The sequence below is a fragment of the Sinocyclocheilus grahami genome, unplaced genomic scaffold (assembly GCF_001515645.1).
Source record: "Sinocyclocheilus grahami isolate Dianchi unplaced genomic scaffold, SAMN03320097.WGS_v1.1 scaffold1115.1, whole genome shotgun sequence".
Taxonomy (NCBI): Eukaryota; Metazoa; Chordata; class Actinopteri; order Cypriniformes; family Cyprinidae; genus Sinocyclocheilus; species Sinocyclocheilus grahami.
The window spans coordinates 22,482-36,558 of record NW_015506294.1 but is presented as its reverse complement, the minus strand read 5'-3'; the positions used below and the strand labels follow the sequence as shown (position 1 = coordinate 36,558).

The 14,077-nt window shown below is 37.3% G+C and overlaps 1 protein-coding gene across 1 annotated transcript in view; it reads right to left on the bottom strand.

Annotated features, from left to right (window-relative positions):
- LOC107566934 (thrombospondin type-1 domain-containing protein 7A-like) overlaps positions 1-14,077 on the bottom strand; it is an 83,930-nt gene that overhangs the window by 60,387 nt on the left and 9,466 nt on the right. Inside the window, exons 3-5 of the mRNA XM_016252511.1 lie at positions 12,000-12,936; positions 6,270-6,518; positions 1,414-1,595 (exon numbers count right to left, since the gene is read on the bottom strand). Of these exons, the coding sequence (XP_016107997.1) occupies positions 1,414-1,595; positions 6,270-6,518; positions 12,000-12,936 (1,368 nt within the window). The remainder of the gene's footprint in view (positions 1-1,413; positions 1,596-6,269; positions 6,519-11,999; positions 12,937-14,077) is intronic.

Here is a 14,077-nt window from a genome sequence, read left to right as displayed (position 1 = left end):
GGTTATAAACAGTACCAAATTAGGGTTCTTCGGAACACTTTTTGGTGCTAAATAGAACCCTTTTTATAAGGTTCCATAAAGAACCATGCTTTGAAAGTGCTATATAGGACCTCAATAGTGTGATAAATAACCTTTTTAAGAAGTGTATTTTCATTAATATTAGTATATTTGTATCTTTTATATTATTAATATTATTTTTTTTATTGGCCTAGTCTTATGTCTTCTACCTCTAATATCCTCTAATACGGTTTTGCATTAAAAAAAAAAGGATTTGTTGAATGAGTAGCTGTGTAGCCTATGGCTATATAGGACCTCAATAGTGTGATAAATAACCTTTTTAAGAAGTGTATTTTCATTAATATTAGTATATTTGTATCTTTTATATTATTAATATTATTTTTTTTATTGGCCTAGTCTTATGTTTTCTACCTCTAATATCCTCTAATACGGTTTTGCATAAAAAAAAAAAAGGATTTGTTGAATGAGTAGCTGTGTAGCCCATAGGGCCTTTCGCACCGCAGTACCAGAACTAATTGTGGATAGTCCTCCTTTCCGTTCTTTCAATCGCTTTACGTATACGTCGACTTTCCATGTCCATTATTGTGAAACCCTCGAGACACAACAAAAACACAGCTCCGATCACTGCGTCCTCCAGCCTCCTGGTGTTAATGTTGTTTATCTTTGTTTTAGTTGTTGAACGCCGCGCACAAATGATGACGCTGTAGACCGGTTCCTAGTACAAACTACTGTATGACAGCTCGTGAAATAAAACCACCTGCCAGTAAATTCGAGCAATGTTCTGAGTGGCCGCATAAGCTACAAACAAGTAAAAAATAATTTATTTGTGAAAGCCAGCTTACATTATTCTAAAACTAGAACTAACCAGGATAGTTTTTGGGAAACCACTGCATATATGAATGAAAGACATTAAAATCACGTTTGTTTAACAAACATAAATTATGTAGCTTTAACATAAATCATGTTCATTTAACAAACAAATTATGTAGCTTTAACATCTATAAATCATGTTCATTTAACAAACATAAATTATGTAGCGTTAACATATAAAAATCATGTTGAGTAAATCTAACTTTTAATATGTGCAACCGATGTAAAATTTTTTTTTGTTAATCCCAACAGGGTTTTTTTTTCAGTGTAGTAAAAGAACAATTGCCAAATCCAAATTTGTATCTATTAAATCATCTGGATTCAGTTATATTCAAAGAATGGAAAGTGTTTGTGTGCTCGCATACACTGCATGTGGGACTTGCATCAAGTTCAAATAATTGGTGAGAATGTGACAGGAAATGATTGGGGAGAGAGATCAGAATGGGTTTGGGACATATCGCTAAACCAGCAAGTGCATTAACCACAAGCAGAGGGTTAAGACACTGAATTTGATAGTTTTGTTACCATCTTTGTTCTTGAGGGAGCTGAGGTTAGATGAGGTTTCGGTGGGGGCTTGAACACAGTAGACCTCCCTGGTTTGAACCCCGCCTCCGCAGAGCCCTGTCTGGTTGCTCCGGCGACGGTCCTGTTGGCTGAGGAGCACATCCACCCTGCAGTCACTCCACTCTGTGGTTCGCCAGTTATATCTGCAGAGACAGAGGAAGGAAGGAAATTTGGTGAACAGACGTGAGCTGATGAGTATTTAATGTTCTCTTAACTTATCCTCTGAAGGCTAGAGATTTGTTTTTATTACACAAAAATAAACTACTTTGGTCCTTTGGAGTTATAAATATAGATTATTTTAAATAGACTAATCAGAAGCCACGTCAGTCAGGATGTGTGCTAAGGTCATAGCCTTATTGAGCATCATTGAGTTTGATGGCTGGGCTGCTGCTTTTTGATTTATCATGTTAGCGAAAGAACACTAGGGAAACAGCATCAAAAGCTGAGCTATGGATAGAAATGTTGCAACAAAAATGACACACTCTGTACTTATCATATGCAGTTTTAATGAGACATTTTCCTGTCCAGAGACACCCTTATGAAAACCATGTAACCATGTATTCTAGTAAAAGGGTAGTAACCATGTTTTTTGGTGTATTGATTACCATTTGTAAAACCACAGTTTTACTATAAATACCACGGTTAAACTATGGTTAGCGTAATGAATCCATGGTTACTTTTTGGTTACCATGGTTTAACTATAGTTTTGCTTTTATAGTTTTTTTTGTTCGTTTTTTTTTATATCCAGTAAAACCATGGTTAATTTTTGTAAGGACATTCAATTTGAACTTAACCACCAGATTTCACTGGCTACTAGCTACTTCCACTAGCTAGACCAGCACCAAATTAGCCTGGACCCAGTGTTATTATTAACTTAAACTATTAAAAATAAAAACTGGGGAAAATTTTTGACCACATAGTGTTATTTTAGTAGTATTTATATACTACTATAGTTTTTATTAATATTTTGAATTAGCTATACATTTATATTTTCAGTTTTCATTTTAATTTAGTAATTCTTTATGTGCATTTTTTTTCAAATATTACTATTTAGTTTTAATCAGTTAATTAGTTATTAGTTATAGTATACAGTTTCAGCTTTAATTTATTTTCAGTGAGTAATTATAGTGCTTCAACCGAACTTATTTCACTTAGTTGCCAAGGCAATGCCTAATTTTCATTTAGTTCACGTTTTTTCTATACATTTTACAAATAAATTAGTTTACTTTACTAGTTTCTTTCAGTGTCTGACTTGTTAAATTATGTTATGTTATGTTGTGTTATGTTAACATATTTAGGATATTTGTGTTATGTATAAATATTTTTTATTTTACAAAGAACTATTTTGGATTTTTTATTTTTTATTTTTTTTACAAAAAAGAATAAATCCTGCATGCTATCCGCCCTTTTTTATTCTATAATAATTATTTTATTTTTATTTCCTTATTTATTCAACATGCCTGATGAAGGTCATGGACCGCAACATTGTGAGTGAATACATTTATATTTTGATACATTTGCAAGGACGAATAGTGTATGGGATTGATTATTTTTTGTTTTGAGTTTGGACCTGCTTTTGGTCGTTTTTCCTATGCACCTATCAATTACCTACAGGTGTGCGAGGGTAATTGCTGATTGTTTTTTTTATATAAAATCTGAAATAGTTATAACCATATTAATTTATGGTCATTTCAGTAAAGGTCTTAGAGTCTTTACTAATGAAATGTTGATACACATAAATGAGACAAAAAAAAAACTTCTGGTTCAGTGTTAACAGTGTTAGCACTGGCTGAAAAGGAAAGCACCTCCTCTTTACCGTTAGCCTTTGATCACCATTTCTTTCCACATGTGTCTCGCTGATCAAAAGCTGGAGGGCATGCTCGGGGGGGAAGCGCTGGTAGTGTGTGTGTATGCGTGTGTTTAAATGTCCAGTGACCTTCAGTATAACAAATCTGGCTTCCAGCTTTTAGAAGAGTTCAAATAAGAAGATTAAAAAGAAAAGAGAGCATCTTTTGAAAACATTTCTTGACCATGAGCATGCACTCTAAACTAAGAGGGAAATGGTCCCTTGCTTTGCTTCTGTAGTGTAAATGAAAGAATATGAAAAATGTATTTCAGTTTTTGAATACAGTGGGTTGTATTTTAAAACCAATAGAGAATTCCTGCTGACTTTCCATGGTAATGGCTCTCAAACTTTTTCACAGATTCAAAATGAAGACCATTTGACCTCACAAATGCAGAGCTCCATATTCATGAGCTGTGAGTCAGTGTGTGTTTGAGTGTGCTTCTGACAAAACTGCATTCAATATTTAGTTTTGAGGGCCTCTCTTTTCATTTATGCACTATACTTGAGCTACACATAATGTGTGAAATGAGAAAGCTTTCTTTTTTTGGATACTTGAATGAGTAATGCACTGCATAGGAAATGTTAATAGTTAAGTAGCATAATGCACCACCAGCAAAGCAGTTTCCCAATACGTTTACATACATATATATTAAATTTTAATGAATTAAACGAAATTGAAATAAACAGATTTTACAAACATTCACAATATTCTAATTGAGATGTGCTGTGTTTTAATGCACCATACTTTTACTTATGCTAACGTGATTGTGCTCTATCAGATGGCAACATTTAAAGAGAATAACGATTAAAAATTTGGTCAACTTTTGATTCAAATAAAGATATATTAGAGACTTTCACAAGATGCTAAACCTGATGTGACATGTTTTAATGTACCGTGTACACTCACACAAATGAGATCTGAGAGCTATATTGGATGGAAACAAAGTTACAATTTCTCTCACTATCCGGGTTTACATCCAAAGTTGCGAATTTAACTTATGCGCAAAATTGAAATATCGCATAAAACATTTGCGAATAAGCACCGTTTCCATCCAACGAGTCAAAGAGAACTAAATCGTCACTTCCTTGTAAGCTGACACTATTTATCACTAAGAAAAGTAGGAGAAGCCACTGAATATAATAATTTTCATGTATAATAAATGACTTGCACTTCAGAGCGAGCAGACGAAACGAACATATTCGTGTAACAGCTCTGGGAGGCAATTATACAGAAATACTTTGATGACAGACTTTTCTCTGGCATTTCAAAATGACCATAACAACATTTCAGATGCTGTGGAACAAGATCGGCCCGCTGGTTAGTCAGGTTTTGCCGTCCCATAGTGCAACGTCACATGATTTTGATGCACATGGAGGAATTTATTCGGCAAGTGTGTTTTCCATCTCCCATTATTTACATTAACCTTTTTCACCCTTAGTCAAAAACCACCTTAAGTGAGCGGAAAAACTTTTTTTGCGACTTAAGGGATTTTTAACTTTGATGACAGACTTTTCTCTGGCATTTCAAAATGACCATAACAACATTTCAGATGCTGTGGAACAAGATCGGCCCGCTGGTTAGTCAGGTTTTGCCGTCCCATAGTGCAACGTCACATGATTTTGATGCACATGGAGGAATTTATTCGGCAAGTGTGTTTTCCATCTCCCATTATTTACATTAACCTTTTTCACCCTTAGACAAAAACCACCTTAAGTGAGCGGGAAAACTTTTTTTGCGACTTAAGGGATTTTTATTCGAAATTTGGCATTTCCATCACTTGTTTCTGATGTGATACTTCAAAATACGCATAAAAACAGGGTGATGGAAACATAGCTACTGTCTCTTACAGCATTCATAAGAAATTATTCCTTTGGATGACTCTACTCTAGTTAGCTACTTTTTGTTACTACTTTGTAGTGTAGCAAAATACTGTTTCAACAGTAGCTTGACCTAAATGAAGCTAAAGAACATTACAGTTTCACAATAGCTTCTCCAACACTGAATTATACGGAACAACATAAGAGTGAGTAAACGGTACCGAATGAACTATCCCTTTAAGAGGTTTACGACATGCTTAACAGTAGGTGAATATTAAATTTTAATGGTTACAAGCCACTCTTGGCCACCTGAATCTCACTCTGGGGGATGTCTGGTCATAAACCCCTGCTGTAAAGGATTCTCAGTTACAGCACTGAAAGCACATGTGGGGTTTGGTGAGAGAGCGCGGCCCGGCACACACTGGGTCAGCACTACAGGAGCACCATTCACCTCCATCAAATACAGGGGCATACGCTCCTCTCTGGTGAGATCCAGTGTAGCGAGGTGATGAGTGATGGGGAATGGACCAGCCCATCTGTGGGGGAGATCAGATTAGACAGCGTGTGGCCTGTCCTCTCAGACATTCACTATTCATCAGCTCACCTCCTCCAGGGTGGCACTGTGCCAAACCCCCAACCCGCTGCCATCTCTCCATCTTTCCTAGCAGGACCTTCACCCCCACCCACCCTCCATCTTCCCCCCTTCACTCCTCCATCTGTGTTTTAACACATTCATGCTATCTAAAAGCCGTCAACAGATGACGTGCATACAGAGAGAGATATTACGGAAAATTGCAGGCCTATAATTAAAAAAATTTACAAATTTAAAAATTACTTTGTGTGTGTGTGTTTAAAGTCTCATATACTCACGAGGACATATATATACACATTTATACATATACACATATATCACCCCGAAAATTTTTATATTAACTGATAATCTTTTCATCATATTCTTTTCAGTTACTTTTTACAATCTGCATTGTAAAAAGCGCTATATAAATAACAGTAACTTGACTTGACTTGACTTAACAAACTGCATCTTTAGATGCATCAGATCAAGTATGGACGTCACATACAGTAAATGCTTCATATTAGAAATAATATAAATGTCATGATCCAAGCACCAAAGCAGAATGGATGCTGCACTTACACTATACATGGCGGGATTCCTTCTCCTTGAGGATAACACGGTTCACTCTCCTCCAGCTCAGGACACTCGGGTCCTCCACCCACCGGGAACTGCTTCACCTGACGTGTGCGTGTCCGCTGTCCCTTACGCCCATTCAGATCATAGCACTCCTTTGAGCAGGCAGACCAGTCCGACCACTCGGTCACTTCACAGTCCTTTGGGATGACACACGCTTGATATGTCACAGGAAGAGTCTGCTGGTTACACTGGCTGTAGGGACACAGAATAAAGTCTGTTATGGATCAATTAATCCAACATTTATTATAACAATGCTGCAGAAACATCTTGCTTGCACTTTTGAGACATCGGAATGAACATCAACATTGTTATTTCTAAACACCACAAGAAAGGGATGCTATTACTTGTAAATTATCTTAAGTAATAGTAATGTTAGAAAAGAAAGATAAATTATCATCTCAAGCCAGACCAAGCTGTTTTCAACCAATCCCATCCAATTACTGTATATCATTTTGTATATATGCAATAATAAAGATAACCATCTTAATGCTGCTTACACTCTGACCTTGCATCTCACCAGTTTTTTTTATTTCTATCTCACTGCAGTCACTACAGATTGTGATTCAATTTAGATATGTATCAAACTATGACTTTCATGAATTTTAATTAAGAGGCATCAAATGACAGCTTGGCTTTGGGGGTTGTTATGATTGAGACTGTGGTCCTCACTAGAGCTCCTACATGACATGTAAGCAAGATTTAATTTGTCTTAATCAGTCAGATGAGGCTTGGCTGGTTCACAGATCACGTCGTTGGTGTCAAAGGCTGTTGAATTAAATCCAGGCAGAGGCCATTCCTGTACATATATCTGTGTGTGACTTAACTACACGTTTAAGTATCTATTGCAAGGTTTATATTTAAGTGCCACTGCAGCGTGTTTATTCAACTTACTGCACGTTTGTGCCACATTAAAATGTGTCCTACTTTTTAAACACGTTTTATGTATAGATGGCATAGGTTTACATTGTCTTCGACGCGACTTTGAACGTAATATGAAAATTCATCTTTAAATATTGAAAATGCAAATAAACAAATATGTATTTTTTTACACATCACACATTTTACACATTCTGTATTATGACTGTGCCTCAATTGTGATGAAATTTCCAATACAATCAAGAACAATTAATATGTTTTTAATCCAAAGTTGCATTTGGTCATTTCCAATCAAGTTTGCTCCAAATTCTCCAAAAAGTGTGCCATTTTATTTAATTATGTGTATTCAGGATTCATAAAGGCTTGTAAAGTGTCATTTACACCACTGTCACTTCCACCTCAGACTGGCATTAAAGGGACAATTCACCCAAAAATGAAAATTACCCCCTGATTCACTCACCCTGAAGCCATCCTAGATGTGCATGACTTTCTTCTTTCAGACGAATACAATCAGAGTAATATTAAAAAAATTCCTGTCTCTTCCATGCTTTACAATGGCAGTGAATGGGGGTCGAAATTTCGAAGCCCAAAAAAGTGCGTCCATCCATTATAAAAATTATTCTATATGACGCCAGTGGTTTAATAAAGGCCTTTTGAAGTGAAGTGATGTGTTTGTGTAAGAAAAATATTAATACTTTCTTCTTTCAGACGAATACAATCAGAGTTATATTAAAAAAATTCCTGTCTCTTCCATGCTTTACAATGGCAGTGAATGGGGGTCGAAATTTCGAAGCCCAAAAAAGTGCGTCCATCCATTATAAAAATAATTCTATATGACGCCAGTGGTTTAATAAAGGCCTTTTGAAGTGAAGTGATGTGTTTGTGTAAGAAAAATATACACAAAATAATGTTCTTTTTAGCAGCATCATATGATCCCTTTAAAACTTTATAAACCAAAATCTCTAGCTTCCGCTAACTGTCGTATATGTGTTCACGAGAGAGTGGCATTTCAGTGGATGATGTAGGACATAGATGTAGCATAAGCCTTGGTGAGAATATGCTAGTCTTGCGAGAACCAATTTTTGTTTACAGCTAAGGAAAACCACTCTCCTCTTGGCGTATATGGAAATCTTCCAGCATTTTCCTTTACAAATCCTCGTTTTGTACTTCTAATTTGTACCTGGGTTTTTTTTTTTTTTGCTCTCTCCTCTGTGCAGCTGCATTCACTGTGTGGAGTATTTTATGATGGATGGATGCACTTTTTTTGGCTTCAAAATCTCGACCACCATTCACTGCCATTATAAAACTTGGAAGAGCCAGAACATTTCTAGTGTAACTCCAATTGTAAACGTCTGAAAGAATAAAGTCATAAACACATAGCATGGCTTGAGGATGAGTAAATCATGGGGTAATTTTCATTTTTGGGTGAACTATCCCTTTAAAACCAATACATAATTTGAGATGTTTGGAAATGACACTGTGCCCATAAAGAAACATTTTTCCAGAGCACAAGTTAAAAGCATAATCAAGTAACTATTAATTTGGTTTGACTGGCATTTACTGCACTGCGAGGTCTGATTTTGATGCTTTCTTGTTTCTGACCTTGCCATTCCATACATTTGATCCAGGGCAGGGTGCTGCATTAACACAGTCATCAGAATCAGCTAAGCCTCTTTAGGGATTTCAGCCATCTGTGAAGTCAATGAGTAGCTCTAATGTACTGATCTGCCTGGGACAGTGCACATCTCTCTCCATCTTCCTGTGCTAATCCCATATAACAACAAATACAGGCAGATATGACACGTCCCCATTCTGGCTCTAGAAGGGGAACCTACGGTGAACATGACAGACATTTTTTTTGCTTCTGAAAGCCTCTTCACAAAAACACAATCAAAGTGGGTGTTGATGGGTCTGTTGCTTGCTGAAATTCACTCTGAAAGTTGCTCGTAGTGATATTCCCATTTCACTTGACAATACCTCTTCAACTAAAGCAGATTAAAAGTTCCATCATGTGAGACAGAATGAGGACATGCGTTGGAGATATGCGAGCATAACAAGCTTTTCGAATCAAATGTGTTAATGAAACTTCAATGAAAGACACTCTTAATGACAGGCTGAGCAAACATGTAATGGAAAACCACTTGGCGATAAAAGGCCATATTATCGGACGGTTGCATAAAACTACTTACTGGTATAGCTGAAAATTGATAGGAAAATGATGAGGGACATTTCTGAAGGAAGATGACCATTAAATCTTTGGGTTAGAATGACGCAATTACATTCTGGGCAGGCAGTTACTAATAGGTGATGGAATGATGGGAAGGCAATGGGCTTGGGTCATAATATTGATATGAGAGCATGGCTCCATAAATGAGATTTCTCTCTCTAGTCAGTCTATTACTGACAGACTCTCAGAAACTTCCTCGAGGGAAAAGCCACTGCAAGAATTGTTTAAAATGTCAGTTATAACACGGGGACCAGATTAAATGAGCATTGCAGTTCGGATTATTAACATGCAGTGCAGTCTACAAAGAACATGCATAAATAGATAAAAACTAAGAATACATTTGAAAACATGCCTCAAGTTAATATTAATAGCCCTCGGGATCTATAAGCTATACATGTTTTTCTGTGAAGCACCTTGTTAACTTTGCTAAAGCTGTAATGTGGAGAATAAAATATAAACAAACAACTTGAACGCATGAGTTAGACATTAAGTATACATGTGTGGTGGTGTCTTGTGCTTTGAATGAAGTCTGTTTTTGTCTGGGACCAGATTAAATGAGCATTGCAGTTCGGATTATTAACATGCAGTGCAGTCTACAAAGAACATGCATAAATAGATAAAAACTAAGAATACATTTGAAAACATGCCTCAAGTTAATATTAATAGCCCTCGGGATCTATAAGCTATACATGTTTTTCTGTGAAGCACCTTGTTAACTTTGCTAAAGCTGTAATGTGGAGAATAAAATATAAACAAACAACTTGAACGCATGAGTTAGACATTAAGTATACATGTGTGGTGGTGTCTTGTGCTTTGAATGAAGTCTGTTTTTTGTCTTGTGTGTGTGTGTGTGTGTGTGTGTGTGTGTGTGAGCATATTGCACTGAAGGACAGCTTATGTCATGGAGTATATTTGCTGGTAAAAGCAGACTTGTCATATCCCTGTGGTCTAAAACAGACATTACTGTTGCCTCTATGCTCTCTTATACTTTCTCTCTCACACACAGGAACAGAAGACTGACCAGTTTTCACACTGCAAGGAGAGAACAGCAGAAACATTGGAGGAGGGAAGGAGGCAGTATTGACATATGATGACTAAGTTGATAAAGTAAAGTCTGTATTTATGTTCTCCCTTAAACTGCCCATGAAATGGCTCAATGATCTCAGTTCTCTTTCCTGTGTTGACATCTGTGTCTTGTGCTTTGAATGAAGTCTGTTTTTGTCTTGTGTGTGTGTGTGTGTGTGTGAGCATATTGCACTGAAGGACAGCTTATGTCATGGAGTATATTTGCTGGTAAAAGCAGACTTGTCATATCCCTGTGGTCTAAAACAGACATTACTGTTGCCTCTATGCTCTCTTATACTTTCTCTCTCACACACAGGAACAGAAGACTGACCAGTTTTCACACTGCAAGGAGAGAACAGCAGAAACATTGGAGGAGGGAAGGAGGCAGTATTGACATATGATGACTAAGTTGATAAGGTCAGTAAAGTCTGTATTTATGTTCTCCCTTAAACTGCCCATGAAATGGCTCAATGATCTCAGTTCTCTTTCCTGTGTTGACATCCTTCTGTTAGGGTTGGGTACAAATATAGATTTTGTGATTAATTACCACCCTCATCTCACAGTAGTGTGGACAGCTCTGTTAATTTTAATAATTGACTTATTTTTAATAGATTTACAATACTGTTCAAAAGTTTGGGGTCAGTAAGGTTTTTATTTTTATTTTGGAGAGAAATACTCTCCATTCAGCAAAAAATACTTTTATTCAGCAAAAACACATTAAATTCTACCATTATGTAAATTATAATTTCTACTTCAAATAAGTGCTGTTTTTTAAAACTCTTCTAATAATCCTATTTTAAACATTAATAATAATAATAATAATAATACAATTCTTGAGCACCAAATCAGCATATTAGAATGATTTCTGAAGGATCATGTGACACTGAAGACTGGCGTAATGGCTGCTGAAATTTCAGCTTTGCCATCACATGAATGAATTATACATTAAACAAGAATTGTTTTAATATTTCACAATATTACAGTTTTCACTGTATTTTTTTATCAAATAAATGCAGCCTGTGTGAAAAAGAGACTTATTTTAAAAACAATAATACATCTTAATCACCTCAAACTTTCAAATGGTAGTATATACATTTTTTCATATTTAAAAAAAGACAAATTGTATTATCATTATTTTGAAAGAAAGTTTTTTTTTTAATTAAGATTTTTGTAATTTATTAAATGTAAAAATCCTTCCATATATTACAACTGACTACTGAATCAGAATTGAATAAAATGTAAATGTTTTCAAAGCTGGAGAATTGGAATCGAATTGGAAAAGCTGTATTATTACCAAGCCTTAGATCCAAATATCTAACTGGCATTGATAGAAGAAGAAAAAAAACACTCTAGATAAACTGTTGATTGCAATAGCTTCTACTACATTCAAAAAATATATTAACAAACCCAAGCAAATCACTGTTTTACACACAGAAAGATGCCTCTGAAAGAATAACAATTTCATAACCAAATCATGCATGAAAGATAAAGAAGAAGAGGCTGACCTGAGCGCCGCTGTGTTTCCGCTTCGGTGAACACAAGTCACCTCCCGGGTCTGGTAGCCCACCTGCAGGTCCCAGAACTTCAACCCCTGGCGGTTCTGACGATTCCTCGTCCTCTTCTTTTTGATGAGCTCTTGGGTCTCAGGGTCCCTCATCCTTCCCTTCACCCTGACCCTATCCTTCACACGTTCTCCTTTGTTTTCCTTCACCTCTTTTTTCTCTTTGTTCCTGCGACGCTTGCCCTGGCGTTCTTGCCTGGCCTGCCGATCTCGCTTTGCTTTCCGTTCAGGTTTGGGTTCTCTGGCTTCTCGGGTCTGTCGTATAGGTGAAACCATGCAGGGGCCCCAAGGTCCCACCCTCAGGCTGTGCAGGCTCTCCTCACCCTCGCAGGGGCCCGGCTGGCAGGTGTGGAACTCTGTGAGGTTGGGGCAAGCCGAACCGCCAAAAAGGGGCGGGGCTAGAACCCATCGCAAGCGGTTCTGCAGACCCATCCCACAACTCTTAGAGCAGGACGTCCATGGGGAGAATTCGGACACTACGCACTCACGTGGGCACGGGATAAGGCAGGCCTGCTCTAACCGTGGCTTGGGCTCAAAGTACTCGCAGATGGCATCTTCTGTGGGAACGCCATCCGATTTGTGCACGCAGCCCACTTCCCGCGTCTGGATGCCCTCTTCGCCCCGAGTGCACACCGCTGGCCTTGGCATGCCCACACTGCGCATAGACACCGGCACGCACTGGTTCCAGGCCCCTAGCTGCCAGTCGTACAGCTCTTTGTGCCAATCGCACACCCGGAAGCAGCTCTGTTGGTTGCTGGGTCGCTCCGACTGCTGGCAGTTGGTGTGTAACGTGGTCCAGCCCTCGGAATGGGCACACCATACCGCTCGGCTTTGACTTCCCCCCGGACCACACTCGCTACCCATGCACCTACCCCATGGCCCTAAAAGAGAGACGGAGACAAAAGAGACAACTTTACAATTCAGTAAAAGCCTCGTGAACAGATGTCAGTCTTGATTTGCGCTCATGCTCAATATCCTGATCGCATCCGGTTTCACTTCCTGTACAGGTCATAATTAATGTCTGCAGCCTACATGCACTTAAGACTTTAAATAGAGTTAAAAACAGGACATGAGCAGCCAGGAGGAGTCAAATGCCCATTGTCTCAATCAATAGTCCTGTATTCCCAGGGACTCCATAATTCAAAACACTCTAGGGAGGTGTGGTAGTGAAGACAAGCTGATTTTACTGATGGATTTCACAGCGTGCCAGAGACATCTTTGTGGAGAGGGTCACAGAGTACAGGGAGAAGAAAGAATTAGCCTACAGCTGCATGTTGTTTTAAAAATTGGTGCTTCCCACACATGCTGGTTTTGACATGACAAAAAGGCAAAAGCTCATGAATATTAATTCGATTAAGCTGAAATTCTATTTAATGATGTTTCATTAAATATTGCTATGTTCATAAAAATAAAAATACTTAATAAAATAAATAAATAAATGATTTAACATTAAAAACAAGAATAAATAAATGTGATGTATTGATCAGGATATATGTTCTCTTAAATAAGTATCAAAACAAATTTAAACAATACACTGTCTTAAAGGTACAATATTAGTACCTACAGAAGTAATACAGTTACAAATTACAAAAAGTGCCACAAAAATAATCCATTCCCAGAAAGGCCAAAAATAATTACAATTATATTTTCAATAGAACATTGAGTTTTACACAGTTACTTGAGGGACCAATTCAAGCGCTGAAATGCACATGAAATTGTGACACATTTAATTTAATAACTTACTACATAAAACCTGACTACTTCCAACATCTGCCACTGCCAGTCCCCGAGACTTTGTTGAGTAGCAGCTCACTATTAATAGGATAGTTCATCTAAAAATTAACATTCTGTCATCATTTATTCACCCTCAAGTTGTATGATTTACTTTCTTCCATAGAACACAAAAGAAGATATTTCTGAAACATGTTTGAACTGTTTTGTCCATACAATGAAAGTCAGTGGCGTCCAGTGTAGTTCTGGACAAAGAAAGGAGTAAGAAGAAAGAAAGTCAAAGAGATTTTG